At 39.6% G+C, this 18,477-nt stretch overlaps 1 protein-coding gene and 1 pseudogene across 1 annotated transcript in view; one reads left to right on the forward strand and one right to left on the reverse strand.

The window, feature by feature from the left end:
- LOC113838058 (mothers against decapentaplegic homolog 1-like) overlaps window positions 1-18,477 on the forward strand; it is a 450,092-nt gene that overhangs the window by 150,565 nt on the left and 281,050 nt on the right. Inside the window, exon 8 of the mRNA XM_035453574.1 lies at window positions 2,754-2,794. Coding sequence (XP_035309465.1) covers window positions 2,754-2,794 — 41 coding nt within the window. The remainder of the gene's footprint in view (window positions 1-2,753; window positions 2,795-18,477) is intronic.
- LOC113838837 lies at window positions 10,959-12,055 on the reverse strand (annotated as a pseudogene).

The raw sequence follows: 18,477 nt of genomic DNA on the forward strand, positions 1-18,477 counted from the left end.
ATAAGCTTACATACTTCATTCATTACTAAGAAATCATATAGAGAAATACAGATTAGCCTTAATGCATCCCTGCCTGATTGAGTGCATTAGTTCATCAGGAAGTGGAAGGTACATTGTGTCACAGGAGCCAGGGGCTTTAGTCTGAATATCCGAAGGCACATGTCGCTCAAGGCACGTAGGTCAGGCCAACTGCATGGTGCACTGCAGAGACTTTTACCTGCTAAAATTCTGACACTTACCACCAGGGTCTGACATTATTCTGACATTCCCATCTTTCATGTCCTAAAACAACAGCAAATTAAGTGTTATGGAGAGCATTTAGAGCTTTTACCATCTAAAGTCTTGATACTGTCAACTTCTTCCAAAAGTCAACAATGCCATATGCATTAGAGCAAAAAAAATAACTTTTGAAGTAACATTTTATATTCCAACATCCTTCACTGCTGCTGTGATTAAATTATCTAAGTAAAAGCTACTCCAGTAATGAAATTATTTTGGTGTTACCCCTAATCCTGTGTCTATATTTTTGGGATGTCAGGAGAGAAACACAAGTTAGGCACCAAAGAAAAAAAAGTGGAACCATTTTTTGTTTATTTTTTTTCTTTTGGTTTGTCACTGTCTTGTATTCAGCTAGGTCTCTTATGCAGTGTAGGCCCACTTGCTCAGAGACATTGCCAAATCAGTGGCATGATTCCCACATCAACCATGAGTCAACATAATCTTTTTCAGAAAGAAATCAGACATTGTGATCTAAGAACACACTCAACTGAGGTTTATTCAGTTGACCCTAGAAGTTGTCATGTTGAAATCTGAGGGTAATTAAGAGACAGAGACAATAATATATGAGAAAGTCTTAAAATCCAAAGCCAATGTATCAGTCACATAAATCACTTAGGCAGCAAAGACACAAATACTAAGATAGCAATAACTGGAAAAACCAGTATGCAAGGAAATGGGAAGAAACAAACATCTAATATAAAAAAGAAAATAATAATAAACTCTCCACAGCAACTTCCCCCAAAACAAAACCTTCAGGAACTGATAACATAAGAAATTTTATGAAGCCAAATTAGTGAAGGTCCAACATTTTTAAGGACATGAATATAATAAGGTTAGCATTATAGATTACAGAAAATCAGTACACAGATTCACATAATATGAGGTCTATACAGGTCACAAAGATACAACAATCAAAAATATGTAAAATATTTTTGAAAGAATGAAAGGGTTAGTGAGAAAAAGCCAAGAAATAAGGCAGCAGAAACAGTCAACTTTAATCAAAAGATGAAGGAAACCATAGGAAAAGGGTGATCATACCAATTTTACCCTGCTCCCTATAATTCTATTTATAAAAAAAAAATAAAGAAACATGGACTTTTCAACTTTCATAAAATTACCTCAACATGTCCCTTGAACTTTTGTTTCTTACCCTCAAGCTACTGATATTTCTTCCAAAACCATAAGCACCATGTTCTACCATTCTCTCCACAATGGAGGTGATCTCTTGATATGGACAAGCAGCTCTTTGTAATTCCCTTTGATTCAAGTAAATACAGTGCCACTCATGCTCAATCAAAAAATAACATAAAAATAATCTATAGCCAGCCATTGGTGGCCCAATCCTTTAATCCCAGAGGCAGAGGCAGAGGCAGACAGGTCTCTGGGAATTTGAGGCCTGCCTTGACTACAGAGTGGGTGCCAGGATATGCTCCAAAGCTACACATAGAAACCCTATCTTGGAAAATATTAATGAAAATATATGAAGTTTTGCTGGGTGGTGGTGGTGCACATGTTTGATCCCAGCACTCAGGAGGCAGGGGCAGGTGGATTTCTGTGAGTTTGAGACCAGTCAGTTCTAGAAGACCTAGTTCCAGGACAGGCTACAAAGCAACAGAAAAACCCTGTCTTGAAAAACCAAAAAAAAAAAGAAAAACCAAATAAAAAAGAAAGAAAAAGAACAATAATTTAAAAGACAGCTAGAGCAATGTAATTGAATTGAAATCCATGATATTGACACACATACCTATGAACACAAGATTTGGGACAATGAAGCTAAAGTTATACAATTGAAAAAATAAAGCATCTTAATCAATTTGTGTTGGCATAACTGGATGCTGACGTGGAAAAAGGTGAACACTCCTCCACTGCTGGTGGCAGTTCAAAGTCATACAGCCACTTTGGAAATAAATACAGTGGTTCCTCAGGAAAATGGAAATCTGAGTCCCACAACATCAAGCATTTCCACATGTAGGCATATAGCCAAAAGTAGCACATTCATACAAAAAGGAGATCTGCTCAACTATGTTCAGAGCAGCATTATTTGTAATAGTCAGAAAGTGGAAGCAACCTAGATGACCCTAAACTGAATAATGGATAGACAAAATATGATACATTTACCCAATGGAGAACTACTCAGCAGAAAAAAACAATGGCATCTTAAAATTAACAGGGAAATGGATGGAAGTAGAGGAAAGTATTCTGAGTGAGGTACCCAGTTTAAAAAAAAAACAAGGTATGTACTCACTTGTGTATGGATTTTAGACATGGAAGAAAGAATTACCAGCTTACAATCCACATTGCCAGAGAATCTCGAAAACAGGGAGAATTCTAAGATAGATATACATGGTCCCCCAGAGAAGGGGAAAGGGACAAGAAATCCTGAGCTAATTGGGAGAATGGGGGGAGGAGAGAGGGAGTTAGGAGAATGAGAAGGGGAGAAGAGGAATTGAGGAGACAGAAAGAAGGAGTCAAAGGGAAGAACAGAGGAGAGCAAGAAAAGGGAAATCATAATAGAGTCAGCAATTATAGGTTTAAAGAGAAAATTGGCACTATGGAAATGTCCAGTGATCTAAAAGGATGACACCAACTAACAATGTAAGCAACAGTCAAGATTTTACCTTAAATGCACTTCTCTGATAATGTGATCAATGACTACATTATTTGCCATCCTAAATCCTTCATCCAGTAGCTGATGGAAGCAGAAGCAGACACCTAGAGCTAAACACTGAGCCACACTCCTGGAATCTAGTTTCAGATATGGAGGAGTGATGACTAAAGGGGTCTCTGCAAGACTGGACAAATCCACAGAAACAGCTCACCTGAACAAGCTGGAGTTCATGGACCAGAGACAGATAGCTGGGAAATCAGCATAGGGCTGATCCAGGCTCCCTGAACATGGGGGTAACTTAGGAGGCCTGGGCAATCTATGGGGCCTGTTGTAGTGGATTAGAATTTATCCCTAGTATATGAATGGACTTTAGGAGTCTATTGCACATAAAGCAACACTCTATCATCTTAGAGACTCTGGGATGGTGCTAGGCCATGCTCAAAGTGATATGGCAGACTTTGAAAATCATTCATGGAGGCCTCATATTCCCTCGGGAGCAGAAAGGGGATGGAATAGAGGATCAGTGAGGGGCAGGGGAAGAGGTGGGAGTAAATTGTGATTGGCATGTCAAACAAGCTAGTTTCTAATTTAAATTAAAAAGTGGAAGAAATGCTCCCAATTTCCATGCCCTATGGCACATAACATGGAATCCACCCAATCTATCTGCACAGCACCATGAACACTTGAGAAATCTCTGCACATCAGAAACTCCTTTTCTCCCCTGGAACTAAACTTCACTGAATCACATCATTGTGGTTAGTTGCACCAACAAGTTACGAGCATTATAATCATGTATACATGAAAGACGATCCACATCACCATTTTTCTACAAGTTCCTAAACTATTTGCAATATTTTCAATACAAGCATGAAAAGGAAAGCAATATTCAGAACTTCCAGAAAGCAGACCTTCAGTTTTCTTAACTGTCTTCCCACTGCTACCAATAGCACTGCCCATATGTGAACACTGGACAGTGATACTGCAAGAATTTTATCCCTCCATGCTAGGGATGCAGAGTTTCCTATTACCCAAGAAATCAATACTGGGAGGCATGTAGGACAAAGGCCATTGCCCAGCTCAGCATATGTACCAACAGAACTACACACTGGCTCATGTTCTGCCCAACTGCCAACAGAATTGAAAGCTTACTGGGTGGTGGGGTGGTGGCACATGCCTTTAATAACTGCAAGAGGGAGGCCAATGCAGTAAGATCTCTGTGAGTTCAAGACCAGATTGCTCTAGATGGTGAGTCCCAGTAGGACATGACTGTTAAACAGTGAAACCCTGTCAGGAAAACAAGCAGCCAATAAATAACTAAGCAAATAAATGAAATGATACCTCTCCAGACCTGCTACAATCACCATACATTCACTATGGTATAGTTCTTGGTCTTTCTTACAACTCATTTCAGTAAAGGCAGTAGAAAACATGGCAAGAACCCACAAATTACCTGACACTAGTACTCCTGACTGCTAACACCTACCCCCCAAGAAAACCCACATTGTCTAAGGCCAACCTTGTAGGACTCATATTACCAGCTTCCTTACTGGGTGATCAGGGATGAAATGACTTAGACAGCACAGTACTTCCAGCTCTGCCCTTAGAGAAGAATATACAGAGGCCTAGTTTAAAAAGTTTGTATTTTAGTAGCAACTCCTCCTCTCTCATATAGTACAACCTGTTCCTCACCCAAAGCACAGGGTTCTTTATTTGCACATTCCATTACATACTTAATGTCCTGTGCAAGCAACCCATTGCCTCAGAGCTGGAAAACCCTGAGAGCAAACCCAGGTAACATCCACATAGTAACTGTTGTTTCTGTATAACTGAGTTAAAGAAAAGCAGGCCACAGAATAGAAAACAAAGGAGTATTATTGATAGTGCTTGGGGGCCGAAAATGCAAGGTCAACATGATGCATTTCAAATGTCAAAATTATTTTGAAAACATGAAATAGGTTTTATGACCATGCATTCCACAGACTAGAGACTAGTATTAGAGCAGATGAGAAGTTTCTCATAGCTTTCTTATAAAGATGAACACCATAAATAAGAAAGATTCCAGACCTTAGAAGTGCATACTAGTAGTTAAGTAAAATACAATCACACAGGCAGGATATCCCTTAAGTAAATTCTTAAGTACAGCATTGACCTGAAACAATGGGTCATTCTTCAGGGACAGTGTCCTGAGGTGAAGGTCATGGGGATATGAAAGATAGAACAAGTAGCACATAACAAAGATAAATGCTAGGTTTGTGAGGTAATGCAGATGATATGCCACAGACTAACTAAGCTTCTTGACAAGAATAGCATCCTGTACATTACATAAATTGAGTGGGATTTTGGAAGAATATGGTAGAATCATATAAATTCATGAAAATATTATATAATTGGAGAAATTCAGGTAGATACTAGTCAAACAATTCCACGCAACAGAAACAAAGTATCTCAAGAACATTACTGACTTAAGACACAGTGGCCTTAGGACAGAAAACAATAGCTCCATATGCTAGGAAGAATTTGGTTCTCAGGATTTGAAGAGACACTTCCAAATGTTCCTGGCAACAGACCATTAACAGCTCTCTAAAACATATTGCAGATTTTAGAAAGGAGCTCTGTTTATTATCAAAACATCAAATGAAATGTCTCAAGCCCAAAACCCAAGCTGTTACTGAGTCCACCCAGGCTGAGGGCTTAAATGAAAGCCTTGCTTGATGAGGTGAGCTCTTAACACAACTGTGTTTTATTTACAAATAATTCTTACCTAGTGTCATATTACCCACCTGACAAAAATGTATTTCTCCTCAAGAAAAAAAAACCTATAATTTTCTGACACCAGGATTAAGTTTTTTTGTGACCCTGTAATGCCTCCTTGTCCAGCTTATGAGATGCCTGTTCTTTTATATGGTGATGGGCCTGGTGGCTTGTGGTAAATCAGGGGTAGATACTTTGCAATGGTTTGCAGCCAAATGTCTGGACAATCCTGATGAACAAATGTGTATCCTAGCATCCAAACAAGGCTGGTTAGAATATCTTTGGGTGTTTCAGAGGCAGTCCTCCCACAGCTCAATTCTATTTTGGGAGACATTATATTTCCTAAGCATTGGTAAATATTTATATCAACAATTGTACTCTCCTAAATTATGGAGTAATAGAAGACCTAACACATGAGATGCCTCTGGACAACATGCACAAAATTAACGATGAATGGAGATTGCATGTAAATGTTAAATGCAGAGTGTTGAATGTCAAGAAAATACTGGAAAAACTAGGCATCTCTGAGATAGGCAAGCTGCTTTCCATATATTCTACAAGAATTTTGTAGTTGTGCTGGGCGTTGGTGGCAAACACCATTAATCCCAGCACTTGGGAGGCAGAGACAGGTGGATCTCTGTGAGTTCAAGGCCAAGCTGGTCAACAGAGTGAATGCCAGGATGGGCTCCACAGCTACACACAGAAACCTCCAAAAATCCAAAATGAAAAAAGAAAGAATCTTTAAGTTGACTAGAAACCTGCTCCTATATTCATCTCCCTGCTCATAATACTCTGATCAAATTAAGCCTGCAGAGCAAAATTAGTGAGAGACCTCCCTGCAGGTCAAACAATTTACATGGGCCAAATGTCATTTCCCTAGACAGGGTATCTGGCCTCACTCTCCCCACAGATACAAGGAGGACTCAACAGACTGTCTGCCACACCTCAGCACCTGATCTTCCCCATCTGCAGACAGCATCCCCTAGCTCACCATTTTGTGGTTTTCCAGATCACTGAAGCTCTCAGCTCAGCTCCCTGTAGCATCAACTGCACCACAGCAAACAAAACCGCTGTCTCCTCTTCAAAGTCAAACCTGGGGAGCAGAAGAGCCCTGAACCTCTTCTGACTGGCACGTCTCCTGGAGGGCCTGATTGGATAATGAGGCTTGAGTGACAAGAGCGCCTCCCATAGGGTTATAGTGTGCTTAAAGACACAGAATTGTGGTTCCTGGCCATGTCTCCCACACAAGAAAAATCCTTTCTCTAGATCTGCAACAATATGCATTTCAATAGCACTGGCCCCGGGCTAATCTGCAGACCCTGAAACTTTCCTGGTCAACATAGGAACTTCCCATTGTCCTCTAGGATATAATTCAAAAGTTTCTACACACCAAAGAACATCCCTGATGATGCAGCAAACCAAATGGTACCAAATCAAAATGAATTAGGAAAAGCTCACGTGGGAGACACAGCGCGGGGATGGAGCAGATTGTTCCACAGCCTCCCTTTCCTCATTACACTGCCCCCTCCCTCCCCTGCCCTCCCTTCATCCCCTGCCTTCCATTTCCTCCATCCCGTGTCTTCTACCCCCTTAAAAAATCACAAAATCCTACCTGTGTCCTAGGTCTTCTAAAATCCCGGGAAGGAAGCCCAGAGGCGGGCGGAAGAGTGGTTGCTTGGGAGCGCAGGGCACACTGGGAAATGTAGTCCAGGGCGAAGTTCTCTGCAGGGAGCGGGAAAACTTCTCTAAGAACTGCTGACTCCCCAGGCTGGATTTGCAAGTGAATGAACAAGTGAGTCAGTGAATCAGTGACTCAGAGAGCTGAGCCTTCCTGTGAATTGACTGCAGGCTGCAGCCAGGTGACAGCAGTCAAGTCAGTGATGCAGTTTACAAAGGGCGAGTTGGCGAGTAGGGTGGGGCAAGAATGGTGATGAATGGGGGTGTTCATTCAAGAGCTCGCCCGCACCTGCATGCTAACTCCCGCCTGGGGGTCCATGAATAAGAAATCGAAGGAACGAACGAATGAATGAATAAATTAATAAACAGATGAATGGATGATTCGGGTGCTTCCTCGGCGGCGGCAGTAGGCGGGCACTGGGGCAAGCCATGAGGGAAGCAAGGAGGGAGCCCAAAAAGGGCAAGTGGATGGGCTCTGGGCTCTAGGGGTATGTGGGGGTGGGTTAATGAGTTAAATAGCTGTTATTGTATGTTACATAATAAAGAATGTCTATAATTGAATACTAGGTTTTCTATTAATAACAGATGATGAGCAATTTCACAAGCCTATGTATAATACTATCTTGTATAATGGAAATTTGTCATGGTTTCTCAAATTTCCTCTCTAAAGGGTCGTGAATCATTTATTGACCAAGATTTTGTTTCTATAGCTGTGAAGAGACAACATGTATATGGCTAATATTTTATTTTATTTTTTGAGACAGGTTTTCTCTGGGGCTTTGTAGGCTGTCCTGAAACTGGCTCTTGTAGACCAGACTGGTCTCAAATGAACAGAGATCCACATGCCTCTGCATCCTGGGTGCTGCGATTAAAGGCATGCACCACTACACTCTGGCTATCGCTAATTTTTTTAAAGGAAAAACATTTAATTGGGTGGCTTACATTTTTAAAGATTTATTAAGTATCTTCATGCTGCAACATGGTAGAATGCAGGCAGAGATGGAGCTATAGATGGAGCTGATCATTATAGATCTTGACCACTGGCAATTGGAAGTGGTCTGGGACACTGTTCATGGCTTCAGCATATATAAGATCTCAGAATGCACACCCCCAGTAACACACTTGCTTCCATAAGTCCATACCTACAGCAACAAACCAACCTCATAACAGTGCCATTCCCTGTGAGCTCATGGGGGGGGCTATCACATTTAGACTAGCACAGGTTCTATGCATTAAGGTCCACAATGAAGTATGATATGTCCTTTTGTGTGAGTAAACAATAAACCCATCCTACTGAGAAACACCAAATTTTAAGTTTGTTTTCACATCAGAATTCATTAGTCTATGATTTTTTTGCTGGGGTACACCTAAGACCCTGGGCCAAATTACATGAAGTACTCAGGTTTCATTTCACACAATTTGAGAATAAATAACACATTGTTTATTATTGTCGGATTGGACAGAGAGGCTAGTGAGGAAATTTTTTAACACCAGTTATACTTTTGAGAAGCAAATGCTTCTCAACTTTGTTTTACAGTGACTTGCACATGTTAAACTATTATTTTTCCTGGATTTACATGAGCCTTAAGATAAGCCATTCCATCATTAATTCTATGGCATTCTACTATATTTTTGATATTAGTGGTCAAACATATATGTGAATCAGAGCACTGATTGTAATGAGAATAGTAAATAAACATTTTTAGACATGTAAAAGAAGCTCAGTCAGTACAACTATGACACCTAAAACTGTCCCAAAAAGGCAAACAGTGAAACACATACTCTTGACTATCAGACTCAGTACTAGAACCCCACGACACCAGTGATCTTTACATTCCTTCATTCGAGAATATTATCTTTTTGAAAGACAAAACAAAATCTGCCTCAGCATACCTTTGCAGATTTCTAGTTTGGCAAATTATATTTAATCCAGTGAAAGACATCTGTTAGTCTTATGAATTCGTGTCGATTGAATGTCAATGTTGTTTGATGAACAACTTTGTGGTTTAAGAAACTTTTGTTGCAATATAATCTTTATCATTTTCAATGGTCACTGGGATCCCCTCCACCTCCCCCCATGGAAACAAAAGCAAAAAACTCTTCCTTGATGAAACACATATTTTGGTATTTATTCTGAGCTCAAGGTATCTCCAAATTATATAGATTGGTTTATTTTAGCAGTTTCTTTTTTATCTAATATCTTCTAATGCTGTTGTTTCTTGTTCAGTAGCAATTGAGAATATAAATATATGATAAAAATATAAATCTATGATTTAAATATATAATATAAAATATGAATCTATGATTTAATCTATCCCTGGAAGTCTTAATTACACTTTTAGTTTACTGAACATATCTCTTAAGGAAACTCATAAAGTGTTAATATAAGTAATCTATTTTTTGTTTTGGTTTTTGAGGCAGGGTTTCACTGTGGCTTTGGAGGCTCTTTTGCAAAGAGCTCCTGTAGACCATAATGGTCCCAAACTCACAAAGATCTGCCTACAACTGTTCCCTGGGTGCTGATATTAAAGGTTTTCATGAACAGCACTTGGTGTAAGTAATATTTATTAAGAAAAAATCTGAAGTCAGATATGGGTGTAAGAACGTGAAAGATCAGAGAAGCAGTTGATCAGCCATCAGTGTGTCCTATCTCTTCCATTTCTCAATCTAAAACAGCGAAAGCACCTCTCTCAGTCCCTCCATACTAACTCCTGTCTCCAATCTTTCCACAGTTTTCCAACACTCTATGATATATTTTGGTCAGTTAACTGGTAGCTCTGGTCTCTGATGCCACAAAGCTTTATTATAAAAATATGGTCAAAATTCCACAGAACCCCCAGGACTTCTTATCTATCTCACATGTTTGCTACTTCCCTTCCTCATATGAAAGTGTCCATGACAGATGTCTCCTAGCATGGATATCTCAACATCTCGTGGTCTCAAATGCAACACAGCTTCATCTTCACTGCTTCATGCAATGAAATCTCACAAACTCTTCACTTGGGCTCTGTCCAAGACATAGATGTGTAGTATAATGAAGAACTGACAACAGAGGAAGAATCCATCATCTTTATATTTTGAATCTTTATTGTTTGTATAGTCAGTTAAAAATTAGGTGAATCTGCCATGATTTTGTGTACCTACCAAGTTTTAATCAAACTTGCCAGTTTTTGAATAATGTTGCTCCTGAGACAACGAATTACTTTGCCTACTCCTTCAGTAAGGTAAGGGCATTGCTGGATAGAGTTGTAACCTGGGATACCTTCTTAGGCTTTAAATGAAGAGCAGGGCCCTTTCTCTTTTTTTTCTCCAAATTAGAATAAGAGTATATATTCCCTCCTCCCAACAGTTTATTTATGAGGATAGTAGCAATCTCTTCAGTTTTTAAACCCAAGTTAGTCTCCAGAACATTTCAAAAAAATTGTTTTGGTAATGATGTCTCAACAAAAAACCTTTCCATTTGTAGTGTCATTAAACTGACTAGTATAAAAAATTATATATACTGTAATTTGAAATGCCTTTTGGACTGTGGCCTGGCTGCTGGTGCATCTTGGGAGAGATCTAACATCACTGGAAAAGGGGAAAAGGAGATTGATTTCCATTCCTGTGTGCATGCAACAAGCAGGAAAACAGCAAAGTTACTCCAACTAGCTTGTACTCAGCTGTGCTTTCTGCAAGCAGAAGATACATGCAATGAGTTTTTAAGATTTGGAGTATTTGAGCTTAGTGAAGGATTTGAGTTTCCCAGTTGAGAACGCCCATTTACTGGGCTACCTTTACATTTCAAAATACCAGTACACTTCCAATTGTCCATGTAATTAGCTTTCCATAACCTCATGCAGCCGTCATCTCCTGTGGATGCTAGCACTGTTCCTGTTATGCTCCAAATCACCCACCAGACCTGAGAGTTGTGATTAGCAAACTGAGCCAAGATATGGATTTCAAGTTTTGTGGGACCACCAGAAGAGGTAAGTTCTTTACTCACAGGTTTTAATGTGAAAATTCTTACATCTTTCATGGCTATTGCCAGGATATGGAAAGATCTCCCCAAATTTGGAGCAAAGGCAATATCATGAACAGGATCTGTGACTGTCATAAGAGTTTCTGCTTTTGCGTATTTCCTGGTGTTTTCATTGTACTCAAAAATCTGAACATTGGCCATTATGGTTTGTCTGCTGTCATTACTTCCCACTGCTATCATGGGGTAATGAGCAGGAGAGATGGAAGGGTTCCAAGAAATACAGCTACAGCTCAGCTTACATGAGATCTCGTGCTGTAGAGACCACTGGCTGAGATTCATAACATCTGGGGCCTCATATATTCTTACTATGCCATCTGCTGAACAGGTTGCTAACATCAGACCCATATGTTTGGAAGCAAATTTCACATCATAACAAATGTTCTACTGTCCAGTAGAGTTGTCCTCTTCACCCAGTGAATCTGTCCTCGAATATTATCATTTGATTCTCCTACTATTTCTTTTCAAAGAGCTGCTGTTTGATCAACAGAACAGGAAGCCAAAACCTGTCCAAATTCAGGATGAGCCCATGTCACAGGCCATACACATCCACTATGTGTCTTACAACTAGCAGTACAATGTAAATCTCCGCTTTCACTTTTATTCCAGACCTTGATGCTCTGGTCGCTGGAGCAGGTGGCCATCCTGCACCCAAGGAAGTCAAAAGACATGTCATGCATGAGGACTTCGTGGTCCTCTGCGATGTTGTGCACCACAAACATGGCCTCCACTACTGTCTGCCTGCCCCACCTCCCAGAAGATGGTGAAGGTACCAGCAGACCCCAGACCACCTGAGAAGTGCTTATGGCACATCAGCCCATATCACCCCTCGTGCCACTGGGCCAATTCTTTAATGGTGTTAAAAGCATTCAAAATTACTGTGTCTTTTCCATCAATGTATTGTTATAAGAAATTACTAGTGCTCCTTTCTTAACAAAACAGAGACATTCATATCATCCTTGTTGTGTCCTTTTCACTGTAGATATGAAAGAGTCAACAATAAAAACCATTAACAGAGACAATATTATGTCTAAGACATCAGCACAATAATCTTAAAGCTATCCTTATTCACTTTTTGGAACCCGTAGAGATTAACAAAGATTTGGAGCCAAAATAACTCACAAATGAAATGTAGTTGAGTTTTTCACGAAATCTTCTAAGAACCTGTGCTTACTTGCCAGTCCAAAATCACCCAATACATTCAAAAAAGAAATGAAGCCAGGATCAGCCTAGAGGGCCACAGCAAGACCAGGATATGACTGTTTTATTGAGGAAACAGATATTTTATATAGTCATCAGAAACATAAAATAGAGGCCATTTCCAGGTTCAATACAGCTGTAGTTGCCAGGATACTATGAAAATTGTAAGCCATGCAGGGTATATAAGATTAATATCTAAGAAAAAAATTTGTTAGGCTTACATACTTCCTTGATTACTAAGAAAGCATAGAGAATACAGATTATCCTGAATGCTTCCCTACCTGATGGAGAGCATCAGCCCATAAGGAACCTGAATGTATATTGTGTCCTAGGAGACATGGGTTTTATTCTGAATATCCTATGACAAATGTATCTCAAGGCAGGTAGATCAGTCCAACTGCATGGTGCCCTGCAGATAATTTTACCCACTGAAATCCTGACTCTGACATTCAGGGTCTTCCATTATTCTCAAAATTCCCATCTTTCATGTCCTACAACAACAGCACTATGGAGAGCTTTCATGTCTTTTGCCATTTCAAGTCTCGATATCTTCAACATTCTTTGAAAAGTCAACATTCTTATGTCCTTTACAGCAAAAAATTAACTTATAAAGTAGCATCCAACATTCTTCAGTTTTGCAGTGATTAAATTAGCTAAGTAACAGCTACTCTGGGAATGAACTGATTTTGTTGTTACCTTAGGCCAGTGTCTAATTTTATGGGAGCTTACAATAGAAACTCAAGTTAGTCACTGTAGGTAATACATGCCGAACCATTGTTTCTAATTTTCTCTTTAGCTTTGTTATGAACTTGTGCTCAGCTAGCTCTCTTAGCCAGTCCAGTCACACTTGCTCAGAGATATTGCCAACTCAGTTGAATTCTTCTTCTCATGTCAGTCATCAGTCAATACAATCTTTTTCAGGCAGAAATAAGACATTCTGATCTAAGAACACACTCAAGAGATGTTTGCTCAGATGATCCTAGGTTTTGTCATGTTGATACCTGAGGCTAATTAAGAGATAGATACAGTAATATATGAGGTTTTAAAAATCCAAAGCTTCCGGGAGTTGGTGGAATATTTCTTTAATCCCAGCACTCAGGAGACAGAGGCAGGTGGATCTCTATGAGTATGAGGTCAACCTGGTCTCAGAGTGAGTGCCAGGATAGATTCCAAAGCTATAGAGAAACCGTGTCTCAAAACAAAACCAAAACAAAAATCCAAAGGAAATGCATTAATCACATCAATATCTGAAGTAGTAAGACTCAAACATCAAGATAGCAACAACTGGTAAACACGGAAATGCCAAGAAATGGGAAGAGGCAATAATCTTACATAAAGAAGAAAAAAAACTAAAACTGAGTCTCCACAAAAACTTTCTAACAATACAAACCTTGAGGAACTGATAACATAAGAAATTTTATGTAGAAAATTTGGGGAATGTCCATAAATATAAACAAACGTGAATATAATTACATTGCAATTTTTGATTACAGAAAAACAGTGCACAGATTCAAATAATATGAGGGCTAGTCTTGTCCCAAAGATACAACAATCAAAAATATATAAAACACAGTTTGAAGGAATTAGGAAAAGTCAAGAAATAAAGCAGGAAAAATAAGCCAACTTTTAATCAAAAGACCAAAGAAAACATAGGGAAGGAAAGGCATGATCTTGACCAATGTAATCATCTCCCTATATTTCTGTGTGTATAGAAATTATATTAACACAAACTTCAAAACTTTCAAAAAATTATCTGGAAGTGACACTTGATATGTAGTTTCTGACACTTGACCAACTGATATTTCTTCCAAAAACAGAATCCCTGTCCCGACCTGCAGGATGTCAACCTGGGGCAAGAGAGTCAGGGATAGGGAATGGGGACAAGAGACACAGAAAGAACAACCACAGGACAGGATTCTGATCAAGTGGCAAACTTTATTTTTCTGAGGCTAGCTTATATAGTCAGTAGAGCAGGATATGGGGAGGGGTAGAGTTGATTGTGTGTGCACCAGGTGTTAGTGTAGGCAGGATATTAGGAAAAAAGATGTTTGTCAGGGTAAAGAGTTTATGAGTAAGAGGTCCAGGAAGGGTTGCCCAGGTGACTGAGCCTGTGGGTGGAGGACAGGTTCAACTTGTTTCTTTTCTTGAGCTGAGGTTCTAAGGAGCTGCTATATAAAGGTTAATATACACCTATGTGGCTGGCCAAGAATGGCCTAAGATCTCATGCAAAGCACTGACATCTTTGGCTCCCAAAAAATCCCCATGCTCTAGAGCACTCTATGGAAATTGAGGTGATCTATTGCTATGTACCAGCACCTCCTTGTAATAATCCCTACTTCTTTCAGGTAAATGCAGACCCTCTGATGCTCAATCACAAAACAGCATAGAGAAATAATTTAAATAACTTAAAATCTGCTTCTACAGATTATGACACAAAACATGGATCTTGTCCTAACTACCTGCTAAATACCATGCACACTTCAGTAATCTCTGAACTTCAGAAACATCTTTTCTCCCTGGAACTGAATTTCACTGAAGCACACCATTGCATTTAGTTGTAGCAACAAGTTACAAGCATTCTAATCAAGTATTGGTGAAAGACGATGCACATCACCATTTTCATATAAGTTCCTAAACTCTTTGCAATATTTGTAATAAAAACATGAAAATGGAATGCAATATTCAGAACTCCTAGAAACCAGAATTTCAGTTTTCTATTCTTCCTTCCCACTGCCACCAAAAGCAGTACCCATATGTGAACACTTGACATTGATACTGCAAGATTTATATCCTACAATGTCATGGCTTCACTGTCTCCCATTACCCAGTAAAACCATTATGGGAGGCATGTAGGACAAAGGCCACTGCCCAGGTATCCACATGAATCAAAAGAACTATATAATGGCTCACAGTCCATCCAAATAACAACAGGATTGAAATCTCACTTGGTGATGGTGGCACAAGCCTTTAGTCCAAGCCCTTGGGAAGCAGAGCCAGTAATGTCTCTGTGAGTTAATCACCAACCTGGTCTGCAAGCTGAGTCCCTGTGAAGCCATGACTTTTACACATGGAAACCCTGTCTTGAAAAACAAGCAGTAAATAACTAACTAAAGAAACAAATGTAATGATAGCTCAGCAGACCTTCTCTGAACACCATGGTATAGCTTGTGATGTATCTTGCATTTCATTTCAGCAAAGGCAGAAGAAACCATGACAAGAAGCCACAAATTACCTGACACTAGTAGTTCTGACTGCTAACATCCCCATCCAAAAAAATAGCCTAAATTGGCTAGGGCCACCCTGCAAGGAGTCATGTTAGCAGCTTCCCTAATGTGTGATCAGAGATCAAATAACTCTGACAGCAAAGAAGTTCCAGCTCTGCCCTTTCAGGACTATAGACAGAGCCCTAGTCTAAAAAGTGTGTAATTTAGTAGACACACCTCCTCTGTCATAGAGCACATCCTGTTACTCATCCAAAGCACAGGGTCCTTTTTGTGCACATTCCATTACACTAAATTTCCTGTGCAGGAATCCCATCGCCTCAGATCTGGGAAACCCTGGAGCAAACACTGGTCACATTCGCAAAGTAACTGTTATTGCTGTGTAACTGAGTTAGAGAAAAAGAGGCCATTAACTCAGTACAATGGGGTATTGATAGGTCTTGGAGGCAGAGAAAACAATGGGAATATAATGCATTTATAATCTAAAAAACCTCCATGTGAATGCTGGGAATTGTATCTGGGTCTCCTGCTGTTGAAAACTGTGCTTTAAACCATGGAACCATCTCTCTAGCATTACATTTTTTCCATAATAAATTAAATCTAGTCACTTTGCACTTTTCAAATATATTCCTTTTAGCCACCTTATATCTTCCTTCCAGATAACATTTGCAAGCTTCTGATAGCCACCATTATACACATATCCTCTAGGGGAATACCTTATAAACAATATAAGTTTTGTATCTTTCTTTGTTTCATATATGACTTTTTGTTATCCTCTAGGCTTTCACACATTGCTGCAAATTGTAGCCTTTCATCTTTTTCAGGTCTACACATGTTACATTATTCCTTTATGATCTTTATTGTTTTGGAAAGTTGGAAGTGATAGGTCTCATTTCTTTTGTTGTTCTAGTAACTTGAGTCAATTTTCCTGAAGATTGACAGTTTGATTAGACTTTTCAAAAGAAGCATATTGTTACATTGTTGCTATTCTACATTATTGTTTTATGCAAACTGCATGAGGCTTTATTGTTTTTTTAACGAGCTAACCCCATTTTAGCTCAGGTCTTTCATCCACCCACCATGGCGGATGGCTAGAAAAGACAGCTTGAAGAGTCTGCATAGAGATCTTATAGGGCAGCATAAGGGGAGTGTCTAGGGGTATGCACAGGCTCAGGATTGGTGTGCCTCCAGGCTTGGAGGGCTTGCCCTCTGTTGATTGGTCAACTGGTTGTTATGGACCATAGGCCCTCCCAGTGTGGTTGCTATGCTCTGCATGTCATTGCTGTGCACTTGTCCAAAAAGCACACCCAGAGCCATAAAGCATAGCACCACCAACTAACTTCTGATTGGTTCCTTGCCACGAGGCAGGCATCTGACATTCTAGTGACTAAGACAATGTCAGACAAGCATGTGCCCAGCTGTTATCTACATTATTTTTTATTGTATATCATTAGTTTGTTCCCTGATCATTTTCCTAGCTTTTCTAGTACAGCTCATAGTAAGTCCATCCAGGCATAAATTCCTTATACTCTGCTCTTCCTCAATTTCATATATCAAACAAGTCAGAAAACCTCACAAGTCCCATAGTTATACATTTAGCTCTGCACCTCTCTTCTTGCTGACCTTGTCATGATGTGAGTTCCCAGGTCCTTCACGTGTGTTCTGGGAAGAAATTCAGGATACTTATGCCTGCTGGCATCCATCCTGTATGTCTCCCTGCTCACACCTTTACCTGTTGTTTAGCCATGTCATCCAAAGGTCTGATATGTTTTGAAAACTTGAGGAATATAAACCCATGTCTGAAGGCTACCTGCTTTTACTCTCCAGTTGCCAAAACTCCTTCCACTTAGATCCAAAGAGAAAGAAATGTCATTTCTCCTGGGAGCTGTCCCTGTGAGAGGACTGTTGCTATGACATTTCATTCTGAGGTCCAGGGACAACTTCCTAAATGGTCAATTAAACTGGGCTAATGAACACTGTTTATAGTAGTCTTCATAAACATACAGATATCCTGCTGGGAACCAAGCTCATAACTGACTGCTCTTTGGTTTTCTTATACCATTAGGGAGGACTATGTGACTCATATCCTAGGAGTTCCTTATTCTCCCATGAGTAAATACTAGTTGTTCCATACAGGTAATAGAACAAGCTTCAGAGCCCTTAAGTATAAGGCAGAAACAATTCTGCTGGCTTCTCTCTACCTTCAGGATTCTCAGCAGGTGCCCCACTGGTACTTATTCATTTTTCTCTGTTTACATTCCAATCCCAGTTCCTTCTCCCAATCCCCAACTTCTCCTTGGGTAAAGGAAGGCCTCTGCTTTTCAGGTTCCATAAGTCTGCACATTATCTCTTTGAGGCAGGACCAAATCACGTCCCCATCCACCCATCCACCCTTTGTCTAGCCTGAACAATTTATCTCTCTATATAGAATAGGTTCCACCATGTGAGTTTGTAAATTTGTGTTAGATTCAATAGAAACCAAGCTGGCAAAAATAGAAGTACAATAAAAGTCACATATAAAAAGGTTTGGCAAAATACTGGAGAGGCAGAAAGAAGAAATACATACATACATACATACATACATACATACATACATACATACACAGACAGACATCTTCAATGATTGAACATGGTCAAAACTGTAATTGATTATTGTTTTAATTATGTTGTCTACTGGCAACAGAGTACCGAGGGTATACAGCACTCACAGAGCATGTCCACTC

The sequence above is a fragment of the Cricetulus griseus genome, unplaced genomic scaffold, assembly GCF_003668045.3.
Source record: "Cricetulus griseus strain 17A/GY unplaced genomic scaffold, alternate assembly CriGri-PICRH-1.0 unplaced_scaffold_1, whole genome shotgun sequence".
Classification (NCBI taxonomy): Eukaryota; Metazoa; Chordata; class Mammalia; order Rodentia; family Cricetidae; genus Cricetulus; species Cricetulus griseus.